Below are 12839 nucleotides of genomic sequence, written 5' to 3'. Positions count from 1 at the left end.
TAAACAATTAAAAATTTCATTTTTCTTGACAGTTCAGATGCCACAATCATATATATATAGTAGCCCAATGTCTGAGACTAACGCTGTAGCATTACGAGTCACCTCTGGGGGGGGCTCTGTTGCCTTGCGCTGTGGCGCTCGACTGAGTTCTGAGCCACTCAGCCAGGCCGCCGTGGGGGAGCAAGAACTCAGCCGAGCACCACGGCGGGAGGGGAAGGGGGCGGGGCAGTGACATACCGGGCCAGGGGGCGGGGCAGTGTATGTCATTAGGGTAGGGTAAAAAAAATGGACACACTTGATCGGGGGCAGGAGGAGGGAGAGACCAGCTGGGAGAGGAGCAGGGCTGGCTGGCTGGCTGGCTGGCGGGGGGGGGAGGGGGGGGGGGGGAGAGCAGAAGCAGCACAGCTGGCCAGGGGAGAACAAAAGAGGGGCGGCTGGCAGGAAGCAAAGCTGGTCGGGGGTGGGAGTTGGGGACAGTGAGGCTGGCCATGGGAAATCAGGAGGAGGAACTGGCTGGTGGGGGGGGAAGGGAGAGATAATCGGCCAGCGGGGAGCTGGACTCACCCGGGCACGTGTAGATCCCAAGGTGCTACCCGACCCGCTCATGGTCCCAGAGAAGCAAGTCCAGCTGCGGCTCCAGCACACGCTGGAACAGCACTCAGGAGCAGGGACAGAACTTCCCCTGCTTCTCAGAGGCAACTAGAGGCTCCCAGCGCTGATCCTGCCCCACCTCCCAGCCACTTCCCCGCCTCGCCAGGCTTCTGTCTGGTGCCCAGCCAGAGAACCAGAAAATACCGGACATTGTATATGTCTGGTATTTTCTGATATTTTTTTTTACTGGACAGAGGGCCAGAAAACTGGACTGTCCGGTAGAAAACCGGACACCTGGCAACCCTATACGTCACCGCCCTGCCCCCCTTTGTCTCCCACCGTGGTGCTCGGCTGAGTTCTGCACCACTCAGCTGGGCCGTCGTGGGGGAGCCCAAACGGCCACTTGCTCTGCTTGCTCCCCCGCAGCGGCCCAGCGGAGCAGCGCAGAACTCAGCCGAGCACCACGGCGGGAGGCGAAGCGGTGACATATAGCCCAGAGGGCAGGGCCTGGATGAACGTGCATCCCCAATGGAGACAGAGGAGAGCAGAGAGAGAGAGAGGCAGGAGGGGGAGAAGAGAAAGAAAGACGGAGAGAGAGGCAGAAGGCAGAGGAGAGCTGTGGGGGGGGGGGGGGGGGGAGGCAGAAGGAGAGAGAGAGAGAGACACGAAGCAAGAGACCGACATGGAGGAGAGACCTGAAAATCCTGTCTTTGACAGTCTAATTGGCTAGTTAGGAAATAAAAGAGACCAAGTGGGATAGTGCCCTCTCTCAGCAAGTTACTAATGCAGGCCAGAGATACCAAGTTTTCCTCCTTCTTCCAAGACTGTGTGGCATTTATTTTCAAGTGTATTTAACTGTTCCTCCTTTCAACAGGAGTGCATAAAGAACCGAAGTTTAGAATCAACATGCAATTACACCACTATTTTCTATCTTCACTTTGGTATCCTAGACGACAGCTGCTAACTATCAACATTCCAAGCAGTAAGAACAGGTATCTCCCTTCAACCATTCCTTAATCAGCAGGCATGAGACACAATGGATTCCATTCTTCCACTCCCAGTGCACTGTACATGAAACACTCCTATAACATGAGTTTTAATCATGCTTAATCAGATGGCTAACTTCCCTTATCAATGTTTTAGATACAAGAAAAAAAAGATACACTTTGGAACTGATGCTGCAGAGTTCACATACATATTACTGAAGGTCAACACAACTTTCAAAATTACTCAGTTAAGAAACTGAACTTTTTCAAAATCAAAAGATAGAATAGCAAAGTATTATGAAAGTGAAATAAAAAGTTAAAATAAAGCCTGAAGTATCACATCCTGTTAAAAGGTATGTTCGGGGGTGGGAGGGGGGGGGGAGAAGGACTAGCCAAAAATATTTGAATTTTACATTTTTTAAACTCTTTTCTCAACCTCTTCTAATCCTGTCATTTTCACAGTTCTGAAAGCATCATTCTTTGTCGTCACATATACCAGAAATCTTACAAGGATGCATTTAAGGACATTTTCACAAACCAGGTAGTGACATCAACATGTCAAAGTGAAATCAATTAAAAGTCAGCTAAAATGTATTTCTTAATGTCTCCTTCAATATGCTTAGTAGAGGTAATAGGCTCAGAAGTTTGTGCTTAATTTCATTAGCTTTGCAATTTAAATTGTGTTGTAGTCTTTAGCAAAGTACACAGTAAAAGTCTCCTGTGTTTTGGAAGCACTTCCTCATCAAAATCTCACAGGAAACTAAATATCTGATAGCTCATATAAAAATAAAATAAAATGTTCTGTAAGAAATCTATATAATAATTTTCAACAGAAAAGACTTCACAACCCTTTATAAACACATTACCTGTTCCGCACAGGCTGAGATGCAATTGCAAACGACCCACTACTTAAGCTACAAAGCACAATAAAACAAAGGTTGCAAACAAGAGCAAATCCAAAACTGCTAGCCTACTCAAGGTTTAGCATATGAAGAACAGAAATAGGACAAGCCCATATCAGCTAAAAATTGTATGATAGAGTAGGGAACACACACACAAATGTTATGTCATGTCATTGGTATGTGTTTTACTCTCCAGAATGGTTTGCAATACTTGTAGCATCACCAAAATATACATTAATGCAAAACATCAGCTTTCACATATGATCACTCTGCCTACATCAGGATGTACAAGTATTTCTCATACAAGGTTCTGGGGCTACATAGGTGAAAAACTGGAGTGTTCTAGGTAACTCCTAACGTATGAGCTGTTTTAAATATGCATTACCTACCAAACAGACATCCAAGGCCTCTGCTAGGGACAGGAAACAATCCACTGAGTAAACCCATGCAGATGCAGTACCATGGGGGATTTACTGCCGCATACATCATAGTATAACCACAACCATCAGGATTGTAAATATATAAGTGGGGCGTTCATAGAAAGAAAGGGAACGATAGAGCAGGTCACTACAGGCTAGACTATGCAGGGCTAAGCAGCGAGCGTGACTCATGAAGGAGAAGGTGTGTTATTCGAGCAGAGCGCGGAGGAAATGAGGTGTTAACTTGGGGGCTCACGAGGACGAGGTAGTGAGTGCCACGGGGGAGGGGGAAGAGGTTTCTCACAGGGATGAGGTGTCTCACCGGGGGACCCACAAGGAGCCATATCTCAGGAGCGGAGAACGAGGGGCTCAGAAGAGGGGAGGCTGCAGCAAAGCAGCTCAAAAGGGAGAGTCCATGGCGAAGGGGCGGGTCCCGCTGGGCTGGGAGTCAGGGGTGTCCCACTGGGAGCTGGGGGGCGGGGGTGTCGCTGGGCTGGTAAAGGCGCAGCAGGTCGGGGGGGGCACAGAGGCAGCCGCGGCGCTAACGGGCGGGGAACGGGGCCCAGCGTCTCCGAGGAGGGGCGGGTCCATCCCCCGACACGGATGGGCCCTGCCGCGCGGGTGGGCTCGGCTCGCTCAGCGGCCTGGGCCTCGCACTCACCTGGTCACAGCTACATCCCGGCTTCGGCATCGCCCGTCCCCTTCCGGAGCCGCCTGCGCCGCCGCCGCCCCCGGCAACAAACTTCCCCGAACTGCTGGCAACCCTGCCTCGCCACCGCCGGCTCGTCAGCCACGGCCACCGTCTCGCCCCACCCTCTCCTAGACTAGCTGATTGACGGCTCGTTTGGCCAATCGCAATACGCAGAACGAGTTGAGTGTCATGAATGCCAACCCGTGGCGGTCGAGCGGCCTGGGAAGCTAACGGACACTGAATGGGAAAGGACGAGAGAAGGTGGGTGGCGGCGGGACTTCTTTTGATTGGTGTGTAAAGCAGCCAATTAGAAGACAGAAATAATGTCCTCGGCTGTAAGGGAGGTGGGCAAGCTGAGGGACGGAAATGTCTGGATTCTTAAAGGGACAGTAGCCTTTGGGCCTCGAACTTCCCTCGAACTCCGCCAGTGGGCATGCGCGGCAGGGCACCTTCCCTGGGCTGCCCGTGCCGAAGGGAGGGCGACACGATCCATGAGGCCTTATTGGGAATCTCGTTTCACCTGCACAGCGCCCCGCCCCCACAAAGCAGCCCCAGCCACGAGAGCACTGGGCCAGCCCCTCTCCACAACGCCGGGAGCGGGGGCGACAGACTGGCCGGGCCGCGGGCAAGGCGGGGAGCCGGCTCCGGCTGCGCTGTCGCCCCGCCCCTCCCCAGCAGCCCTCAGAGCCGCCTGCAGCGCCCAGCAGCAATGTCAAGAGCTCGGGGCTCTGGGGGCCGCCGCCGCTGTTCTGGGGGCCGGAGCCCTGAGGCAGCTGCTCCGTTTGTTCCCCCCTTCTCCCCCCCCCACACACGTCAGCGGGCCTGGGCGGGCGTAAGAGGCATTGGCAGGGCTGGGTGGGGAGCCCAGGACAGCAGGGGAGTCGCAGGGAAGGGTGGGGACCCACATTTCCACCCGCACTGTAGGAACCATTCTTACAGCTGCCACGCACACGTCGTACCTCCCTGGTCCGGCACCCTCCGGGCAATCCACAGACTCTGCTTGACCACGGGAGATCAAGGCTGCCCCCTCTGCTTTTTCCAGCTGCGGGGCTCTGCTCCAGTGGCAGCAAACAAGCCAGCATTGACCCAACAAGGTTGGGAAGGGGGATGCTGGGGGAAGAGCCAAGGTAGCTACAAAGCCCTGAAGCCAAAGGCCAGGAGCACAGCCCCATAAGAGAACACTTATCCCAGTGCTTCCCTCCCTACTCAGTCATGCTGGCCCCACTGCTGCCACTGGAGGGAATCCCCACAGCAGCAGAGGGACTAGCATTGACCAAATGGGGACGAGGGGTAAGGGGAGACATTCGGGGGAAGCGGCAGGGTGGATGTGGAGCTCCAGGAGCACAGCCCTTTAGGAGCTCACCAAGCCAAGGGAACACCCATGGAGATGCCAGACCATAGATATTGCCTAACTAAGAATGTCTAGACTATAGAGAGAGCTTGAACCACTCTTAGACTTGGCACCTTTAAATCCAAAATTATTATTAATCATTTTTGTGTAAAATATCAATTTTATTTTTAAGCTTTTTGTTTTTATCCATTTAAATTTTCACAGTTAGAGGAATTTGTGAGAGAAGTCATATGCTAATTATTTAATTACAGTAGAAATTGAGATTAAAAAAGCTAAAGCTTTATAACCTAACACACAAATTGTCAACATCAGCATTTCCCAAACTATGGGCCGTGGTTTACCGGGCCGCAGCGTGGCTGTCGGCAGGGGAGCAGAGTGGGGCGGGCTGGGAGGAAGTGGCAGCGGGCAGAAGGTAGAACCGACCACTGGGAAGAAGGGTTGGGGGCAGCAGGGCTGTCCCGCGAAGATCAGGACAGGAGGGTGAGCAGCCAGTGGAAGCAGGGTTAGGGGTAACGGCTGTCCCGTGGAGATCTAGGTGGGTGGGCTGGGGGTGGCGGAAGCACTGTTGGAGGCAGTAGCGCTGTCCCGCGGAGATCCGGGCAGGTGAGCAGCAGAAGCAGGGTTGGAGGCAGCAGAGCTGTCCCGTGGAGATCCGGGCGGGTGTCCGGCAGAAGCAGGGTTGGAGGCAACGGGGCTGTCCCACGGAGATTGGGGGGAGGGGGCGAGCGGGCAGCAAAAGCAGGGTTGGGGGCAGCAGGACTGTCCTGTGGAGATGGGGGGGCTGGTGAAGGGCAGAAGCAAGGTTGGGGGTAGTGAGGCTGTCCCGCAAAGATGGGGGGAGGGGGCAGGCAGGCAGGTGGCGGAAGCAGGGTTGGAGGGAGTGGGGCTGTCCAGCAGAAATTGGGGAGGACAGGTGGCAGAACCAGGGCTGGACGGGGGGGGGGGGGGGGGGGAGGGGATCTGGCCAGGGGAGAACAGGAGGAAGAGGACAGGAGAACCAGCTGCGAGAAGTAGGGCTGGACGGGGGCAGCTGGGCTGGTTGGGGGGGGGTCGTTGGGGGAGTAGGGCTGACAGGGGAGATTGGTGGGAGGCGGGGAGAACTGGCTGCCAGAAGCAGGGCTGGACAGGGACAGCAGGGCTTGACTGGGAGATCGGGAGGAGAAGGGGGGGAGCGGGATTGAACTGGGCACATGCAGACCCTACAGACCCTGGCAGAGGAGTCAGTCTGCCTGGGGATTCCATTTTGCTCCCTCCTCCCCCCCCACATACCCTCCCTCCAGTAGTTGTGAACTGCCTGGCAGGTAGACACACTCAGGCAGCGTGAGCACATCTACTATCCAGGCAGTTCACAGCAAAGGACTGATACACCTAATTATAATAAAACTTACCTAATTAGAAAATACCAGGCATTTTATATGTCTGGTAATTTCTCAATTTGTTGCTCAGACAAAACCCTCAAATACCAGATTGTCTGGTACAAAACCGGACACCTGGCAACCCTATCCTTCCTTTCACCCTCCCTCCTAGACAGCTACCCTATCCCCAGTCTGCTCCTGCTCCCACCTCCTGGAGTGCCCATGCAGTGCCGGGTCACCCAAGCCCTGGCCCAGGCTGGGTGGAGGATGCAGCCAGGTGAAAACTGAAAATTTATTAATTTTTCATTTTTTTAAATGTGTTTATATTTTTGGGTTGCAAAAAACAGTACTAAAAAAACCGGGTTCCAACTAAAGTAAAAAGTTTGGGAAACCCTGATCTAGTCAGCTTTCTATCCATCTTACAGTCCATTTATCCAATCCATATTCCCTTAACTTGCTGGCAAGAATATTGTGGGTGACTGTATCAAAAGCTTTGCTAACTCGGTCACTGGGGGCTTTGGGAGGACCAGAAGCAACTTATTTGAATATTCATCATTTGCTTAATGAATATGCAAATGAATGTTACTGGTCCTCCAAAAGCTCATGAATGGATTTACTGGTCCCCATGTCAAAAGTTTGGGAACCCCTGCTCTAAGGTACTGCAGGACTATCATACTGTCTTGCAGATAGTCTATGACCTCTAGTGGATAAAGTTTGCAACTGTCTCACATGCAAATACAGCTACCAAGAAAGGAGATGCAAAGCACCGTGTAATGCAGGGATGGAGAACCCTTTTTAGGTCAAGGTGACTGACCCACATTAAAATCAGTTAGGGGCTATATGCAAGTGAGAAGCACAAAAAAAAAATCACATAAATGGCCCATGACTGGGGTAGGGCCAAAATGAGGGGTTCAGCATGTGGGAGGAGACTGCCAGTCAGTGGGCTGAGGGTGGGAAAGTTTAATCTGGACAGAAGGGAGGGTGTAGGAGAAGGTTGAGGGGTCTGAGTGGCAGAGATGGTATAGGAGTAGAGTGGAGTGGAGGTGCAGGAGCAGGTAGAGATGGATCTGAGCAGGAGACAGTGCAGGAGCAGGGTGGGACTGGGATGTGGGAGGGGACAGGAGATTGAGGTATCTATCTGACAACTCCTGGTGGCGCCAGCATCACCCCACACCAGTCCTATTAGCTGGGATTCCTGACTAATGGGAGTGATTCCAGGTGCAGAGTTATTCTCTCTCTGTGCCAGGCAGAATTTATGGGCTGGATACAGCTGGCAGGGCTCCCCCCTTCTTCCCCCAGCAGTGGGGAGCTGGAAATGGTGCTCCATAAACCGGTAAGGGGTGTCAAACCTCAACACCCCTGTGCGTGGCTGGAGTGAGAGTGCTGGCTTGCCCCCCTGTGGAGGGAGGGGGAGAGTCCCAAGGCGTAATGGCTGTATCAAAGCAAGCGGTCAGACACATCTGGCCCACAGGCTGAAGGTGCCCCATCCCTGCTGCAATGAGTTGTTGAGACAAAGGGTATGTTTGCCCTGTAAATATATCTAATGCAGAGAACAACATAATTTTACTGTAGTAAAAGTCATTTGGATTACCTATTCCTATTACTGGATCCTAAATTAACTAAAAAAGCTCGACATCATTATGGACAACTCAAGGAAAACTGCTCAGTGTGCAGGGTGATCAAGAAATCAAATAACATGCTATGATGAGACAGAATATAATACAGGGAATATTACAAAATTGTTATATAAATAATTGGGACATCTAGAATACTGTGTTCATTCAGTTCTGGTCATCCTATCTCAAAAACATAGTACAGGAGCAGAGAGAGTCCAGAAACTTCCATATGGTGAGACTGTTGACCTGTGAGATGAGACAAACAAAATGGGACACAAAGGAAGTATAAAATAATGAATGGCATAAAGAAGGTAAATTGGGCATTCCTATTTGCCCTCTCATAATACAGGAACAAGGGAACACTATACAAATAAAAGATTATAAATACACAAATGAGAGAAGAAAACATTTACACAATGCAAAATTAATCCATCTCATTGTAATTAATATAATAATAAAAAAAGTAAGAGTATTCCACACTTCTCCCTGCCTTTGCACTGCTCCTTCCCACTCTTGCTCTGTCCTTTCCCCACCTCCTCCCCGCCGTTGCTCTACCCCTGCTGTCTCTTTCCCCAACCAAGGTGGCCCAGGGGACTAAGTGGGGTCAGCAGGCTGGCACTAGCAGCAGGGGTCCATCCCAGCCCCCCAGACTCATCAGCAGCAGTGAGGGAAGCAGAGCGACACAGCCCCAGCTCACTCTGCTTCCTGCCAGTGAGTGCAAGGCGGTTCTGCCCCTCCCCCAAGAAATGTGGCCAGTGGGAGCTGGGGCAGCGATGCTTCACTTCTCTTGCCATTGCTTGAGTGCCGGAGGCAAGGGGGGGGGGGTTGTTGCAGGTGCAAGACTCCCCCTCCCCCCCCCCCCCTCCCCGCTAGTTTCCCTGTCAGCTGCTGGTCAGTCCCTTACCCTTCCACCCACAGAGTTGGGAGTATGTGACCCTTCCCAACACATTGCCCTTGCTTCTTTTCCTTTCTTTCAGTCCATTCTAAAAATTACACTTGGGCACTCAGAGCAGAGCTTCCAAGAGGAGGGAAGGTGATAGCATCCTCTTTACCTTCATCTCATCGTATAGAGGTAATATTCTTTCTGTTCCACTAGTATCACTGGGGGGACGGAGATATTAAACAGATGCTACTAAAATTAGATATTTTAAAATCAGCAATTCCGAAAACTTGCATCCAAAGCCTTTCAAGATCTGGCTGAAAAGCTCAACCATTAATGTTGATTTTCAATAAGTGTTGAAGCACTAGAAAAGCTCCAGATGACAGTTTGAAAATTACATTGTGCCAGTTTTTCAAAAGGGCAAATAGGATGACCTGAGCAATTTTAGTTCTGTCAGCCTGACATAGATCCTAGGCAAGATAATGGAGCAGCTGACACAATACTCAATTAATGAAGAATTAAAGAAAGGTAATGCAATTAATGAAAATCAGTAGATCTCAAACTAACTCAGTATCTTTTTTGGTAAATTTACTTTTATCAGACAAAACTGACACAATGTTGACATAACATATTTAAGCTTCTGTACAGCATTTGACTTGATACCACACAACATTTTGATTACAAAACTTGAACAATATAAAATTAACATGGCACATTAAATGGATCCAACAGAGATCAATATTAGGCCCCATGCTCTTATTGGGGATCATAGCCAATCATCAGCTGAACATGAACACCAAGTATAAGGTTGCATCCAAACAACTAATGAGCTCTTGGGATGAATAAACAGGAGAATCTCAAGTAGGAATAGAGAGGGTTTTTTCCTGTATATTTGACACTGGCACTACCATTGCTGAAATACTGTGTCCAGTTCTGATGTCCACAATTCAAGAAGGATGTTGATAAACTGGAGAAGGTTCAGAAAAGAGCCACAAGAATGATTAAAATATTAGAAAAAATGCTTATACCATGATAGGCTCCATCTATTTAGCTTAACAAACAGATGACTAAGAGGTGACTTGATTCCAGTCTATAAATACCTACATGCGGAACAAACAGTTAACAATGGGCTTTTCCATCTAGCAGAGAAAGGTATAACGTGATCCAATGACTGAAAGATGAAGCTCATGTAAAAGTAACATTAATCCTGACAAATTAAGTACACAAAAGTTAGGACAATTAAAAGCTTATGTATCTGATGCATTTTTAATTTGATCTCACTGTTGATGCTATTAATAATCATTACTTCTACACTTCCAGAGATGTACATGGCACTTGACAGATATGGAAGAAAAAAGTGCATACCCTAAAGAGCGTATTGGGATTAATACAAACAAAGGAGTGAGGAGGATGTTACATGAAAATTATATAGGGTTGTGGGTGTGCATGTATATATATGAATGTAGAGTCTAATTTCCTATGCATCTGACAAAGTGAGTCTTTGCCCACAAAAGTTTATGCTCCAATAAATCTGTTAGTCTATAAAGTGCCACAGAACTCCTCATCGCTTTTGCTAATTTCCTATTGTTTGGCCACTCAATTAGGAGATAAGAGAGAACATAAGAACAGCCATACTGAGCTAGACCAAAGGTCCATCTAGCCAAGTATCCTGTCTTTCAACAGTGGTCAATGCCAGGTGTCCCAAAGGGAGTGAACACAATAGGTAATCATCACGTGATCCCTTTCTTGTCATCCATTTCCAGCCTCTGACAAACAGAGGCTAGGGACACCATTCCTACCTATCCTTGGCTAATAGCCATTGATGGACTTAACCTCCATGAATTTATTTAATTCCAGAGAAAAGCAACAAGAGTGATTAAAGGTCTAGAGAACATGAACTAGGAAGGAAGACTGAAAGAATTGGGCTTGTTTACTTTGGAAAGGAAGAGACTAAGAGGGGACATGATAGCGGTTTTCAGGTATCTAAAAGGGTGTCACGTTTTAAAATACATTGACTTCAATTATATTATAGAATACAAAGCGTAGTGGGCACACTTCATTATATTTGCTTACAATTTTTTTTAATTAAAAGCATTACAAAAAAGAAGCAGGAAGCATTGTCTCCTGCAAATGGAAACAAACCTGTTTGCCTGCAAATCTGGCTGAAGAAGAAGTAGGACTCAGTGGAATTATAGACTCTAAAGTTTTACATTGTTTTATTTTTGAATGCATTTTTTTCTACATTAATTCTATGTGTAAGTTCAACTTTCATGGTAATGAGACTGCACTACACTACTGCTAGTGGGGGAACTGAAAATATTTTTAACGGTATATTGTTTTTATAAAAATGTGAGCAAGTACATCTTGTATTCTGTGTTGTAATAGAAATCCATATATTTGAAAATGTAGAAAACACCCAAAAATATTAAATGAATGGTATTCTATTATTGTTTAACCGTGAGATTAATCGCACAATTTTTAAACTGCTTGACAGCACTACTTAAAATATTAAATACCTCTCTGATAACACATACCTTTTTAAGCAATTTCTGTAATTATCAGAGAGATGTTCTATAAATTGCCAACTGGAGTGGAAGTGGTCTCTGCAATCATGAAAGGGAGGAGAGGTAATTCATGAGACATTCCCTGCAGAAGTGTGTCACCATCTCCCTGTGAAAGCTCGACACACCAGACAGCTACTGCTCCATGAAGAACCAGTTCGGTGTGGGGAAATCCACAGTCGGCCGTGCTCATGCAGGTAATCAAGACCATCAACACCATATTGCTGCAGAGGGTTGTCGCCCTGGGGAATGTTTGTAGGGATAACATATTAAAGTACTTAAAATGATTCCCCCAAGTGGAAGTGACTCCCCATAATTTGTTCCCCACAACTTAAAAGTCTAAGTAGCATAAGTTTGTTAAGTAGAAGAAGCATATAAGTGTTTAGATTTAGTGTTATCAAGCTTGATAAGTGTTTAGATTTATTATTATTATTATTTGTTAAGATTGTTAAATGTTTAGATTTATAATTATTGCCCCTCTAAAATATAATTTGTTAGGAATGTAATATTAGGTCATGTAAAAATGTTAAAAATATAATACCATGTAGCCAGACACAGCTCCCCTCTCTGTGTCCCAGGGCACGCTCAAACTTATTGTTACACAATTGACGCCCATTCTCTTCAAAGCATTGTGAAGCAATTAACCCTAATCGCAAAGTGAAACATTGTAACTATAACAGTAACTCAGCACTCTGAGAGAGAATGCTTTAAGAAATGCCACCCAGAAACTTGTGACTTTTTGTAACTACAACTCTTGTATATGTAAAGTTATTATTATACAAAATACTGTATGGGAAACATTAATTAGGGAATGTATGTAAGAGAGAGAGAGAGTGCTTAGATGATGAATGAATGGTTTTGAGAGGTGCCAGCCTGAGAATGCAGCAACAAAGGGCTGAAGAAGGCGTCAGGTGCCAGTGCAACCGAAAGGTGTCAAGCGGAGAAAACAAAGTACTGGAGGTCCACCCTATGAGATCACTGACAAGCACCTGACAGCCACCCTGGACATCAGCATGATGCAGCAATTCCCACAGACTGGCATAGGAAGAAATTCCTATAAGAACTGGACTAAAAGACTATGGAGTCAGAGTCCAAGGTTCTGCTGCCAGCCCACCAGGAGCTTCAGCTGCGCATCTGATCAGGACTTTGCTCCCCACTACCATCACTTGTGTACAGAATACCTGGCGAGTATTCTGTCACAAGCAACTTCCAAGCTGGTAACTATAACAAATACATAGAACCTGAATGAATGGATGAATGATTGAATGAATGTTAAGTAGTTAAACAACGTTGTTTGCTTCTATCTTTTCTTTATTCTTTATTATCTTTACAATAAATGTGGCTTTTTGCCTTATCCCCCTCATAAGATCCTGCTTGCTTTTATTGGTACAACATGTTGACCCTATCGTGGATGGTGTGGTGTTGTATGCACACCATGTCACAGGAGTAAAGCTATTCTGGGGTGAGGACGCCACGCGATTGGCTGT

General features: G+C 47.8%; 1 protein-coding gene and 1 long non-coding RNA gene across 5 annotated transcripts in view; one reads left to right on the top strand and one right to left on the bottom strand.

The window, feature by feature from the left end:
• The window catches only part of MRTFA (myocardin related transcription factor A), a 176583-nt gene extending 173273 nt beyond the window's left edge, over nt 1-3310 (bottom strand). For 2 of the 4 annotated variants that reach the window (XM_075913240.1, XM_014574015.3), the window contains exon 1: nt 2869-3308. In XM_075913240.1, coding sequence (XP_075769355.1) covers nt 2869-2968 — 100 coding nt within the window. In that variant the 5' untranslated portion in view covers nt 2969-3308. Of the gene's footprint in view, nt 1-2868 lie in introns of all 4 variants that reach the window. The other 2 variants (XM_075913253.1, XM_075913250.1) reach the window with 2 other exon arrangements.
• A 251-nt stretch (nt 3311-3561) lies between these two features.
• LOC106732082 (uncharacterized) lies at nt 3562-12707 on the top strand. The gene is made up of 4 exons (XR_012898469.1): nt 3562-3850; nt 8889-8983; nt 10649-10770; nt 11354-12707. It is a non-coding gene; the product is annotated as an uncharacterized LOC106732082 (long non-coding RNA).
• Nucleotides 12708-12839: the final 132 nt, after the last annotated feature.

This window comes from Pelodiscus sinensis, chromosome 1, assembly GCF_049634645.1.
Source record: "Pelodiscus sinensis isolate JC-2024 chromosome 1, ASM4963464v1, whole genome shotgun sequence".
Lineage (NCBI taxonomy): Eukaryota > Metazoa > Chordata > Testudines > Trionychidae > Pelodiscus > Pelodiscus sinensis.
Note: the sequence above shows the minus strand (reverse complement) of the source record. Positions and strands in the feature narration are given on the sequence as shown.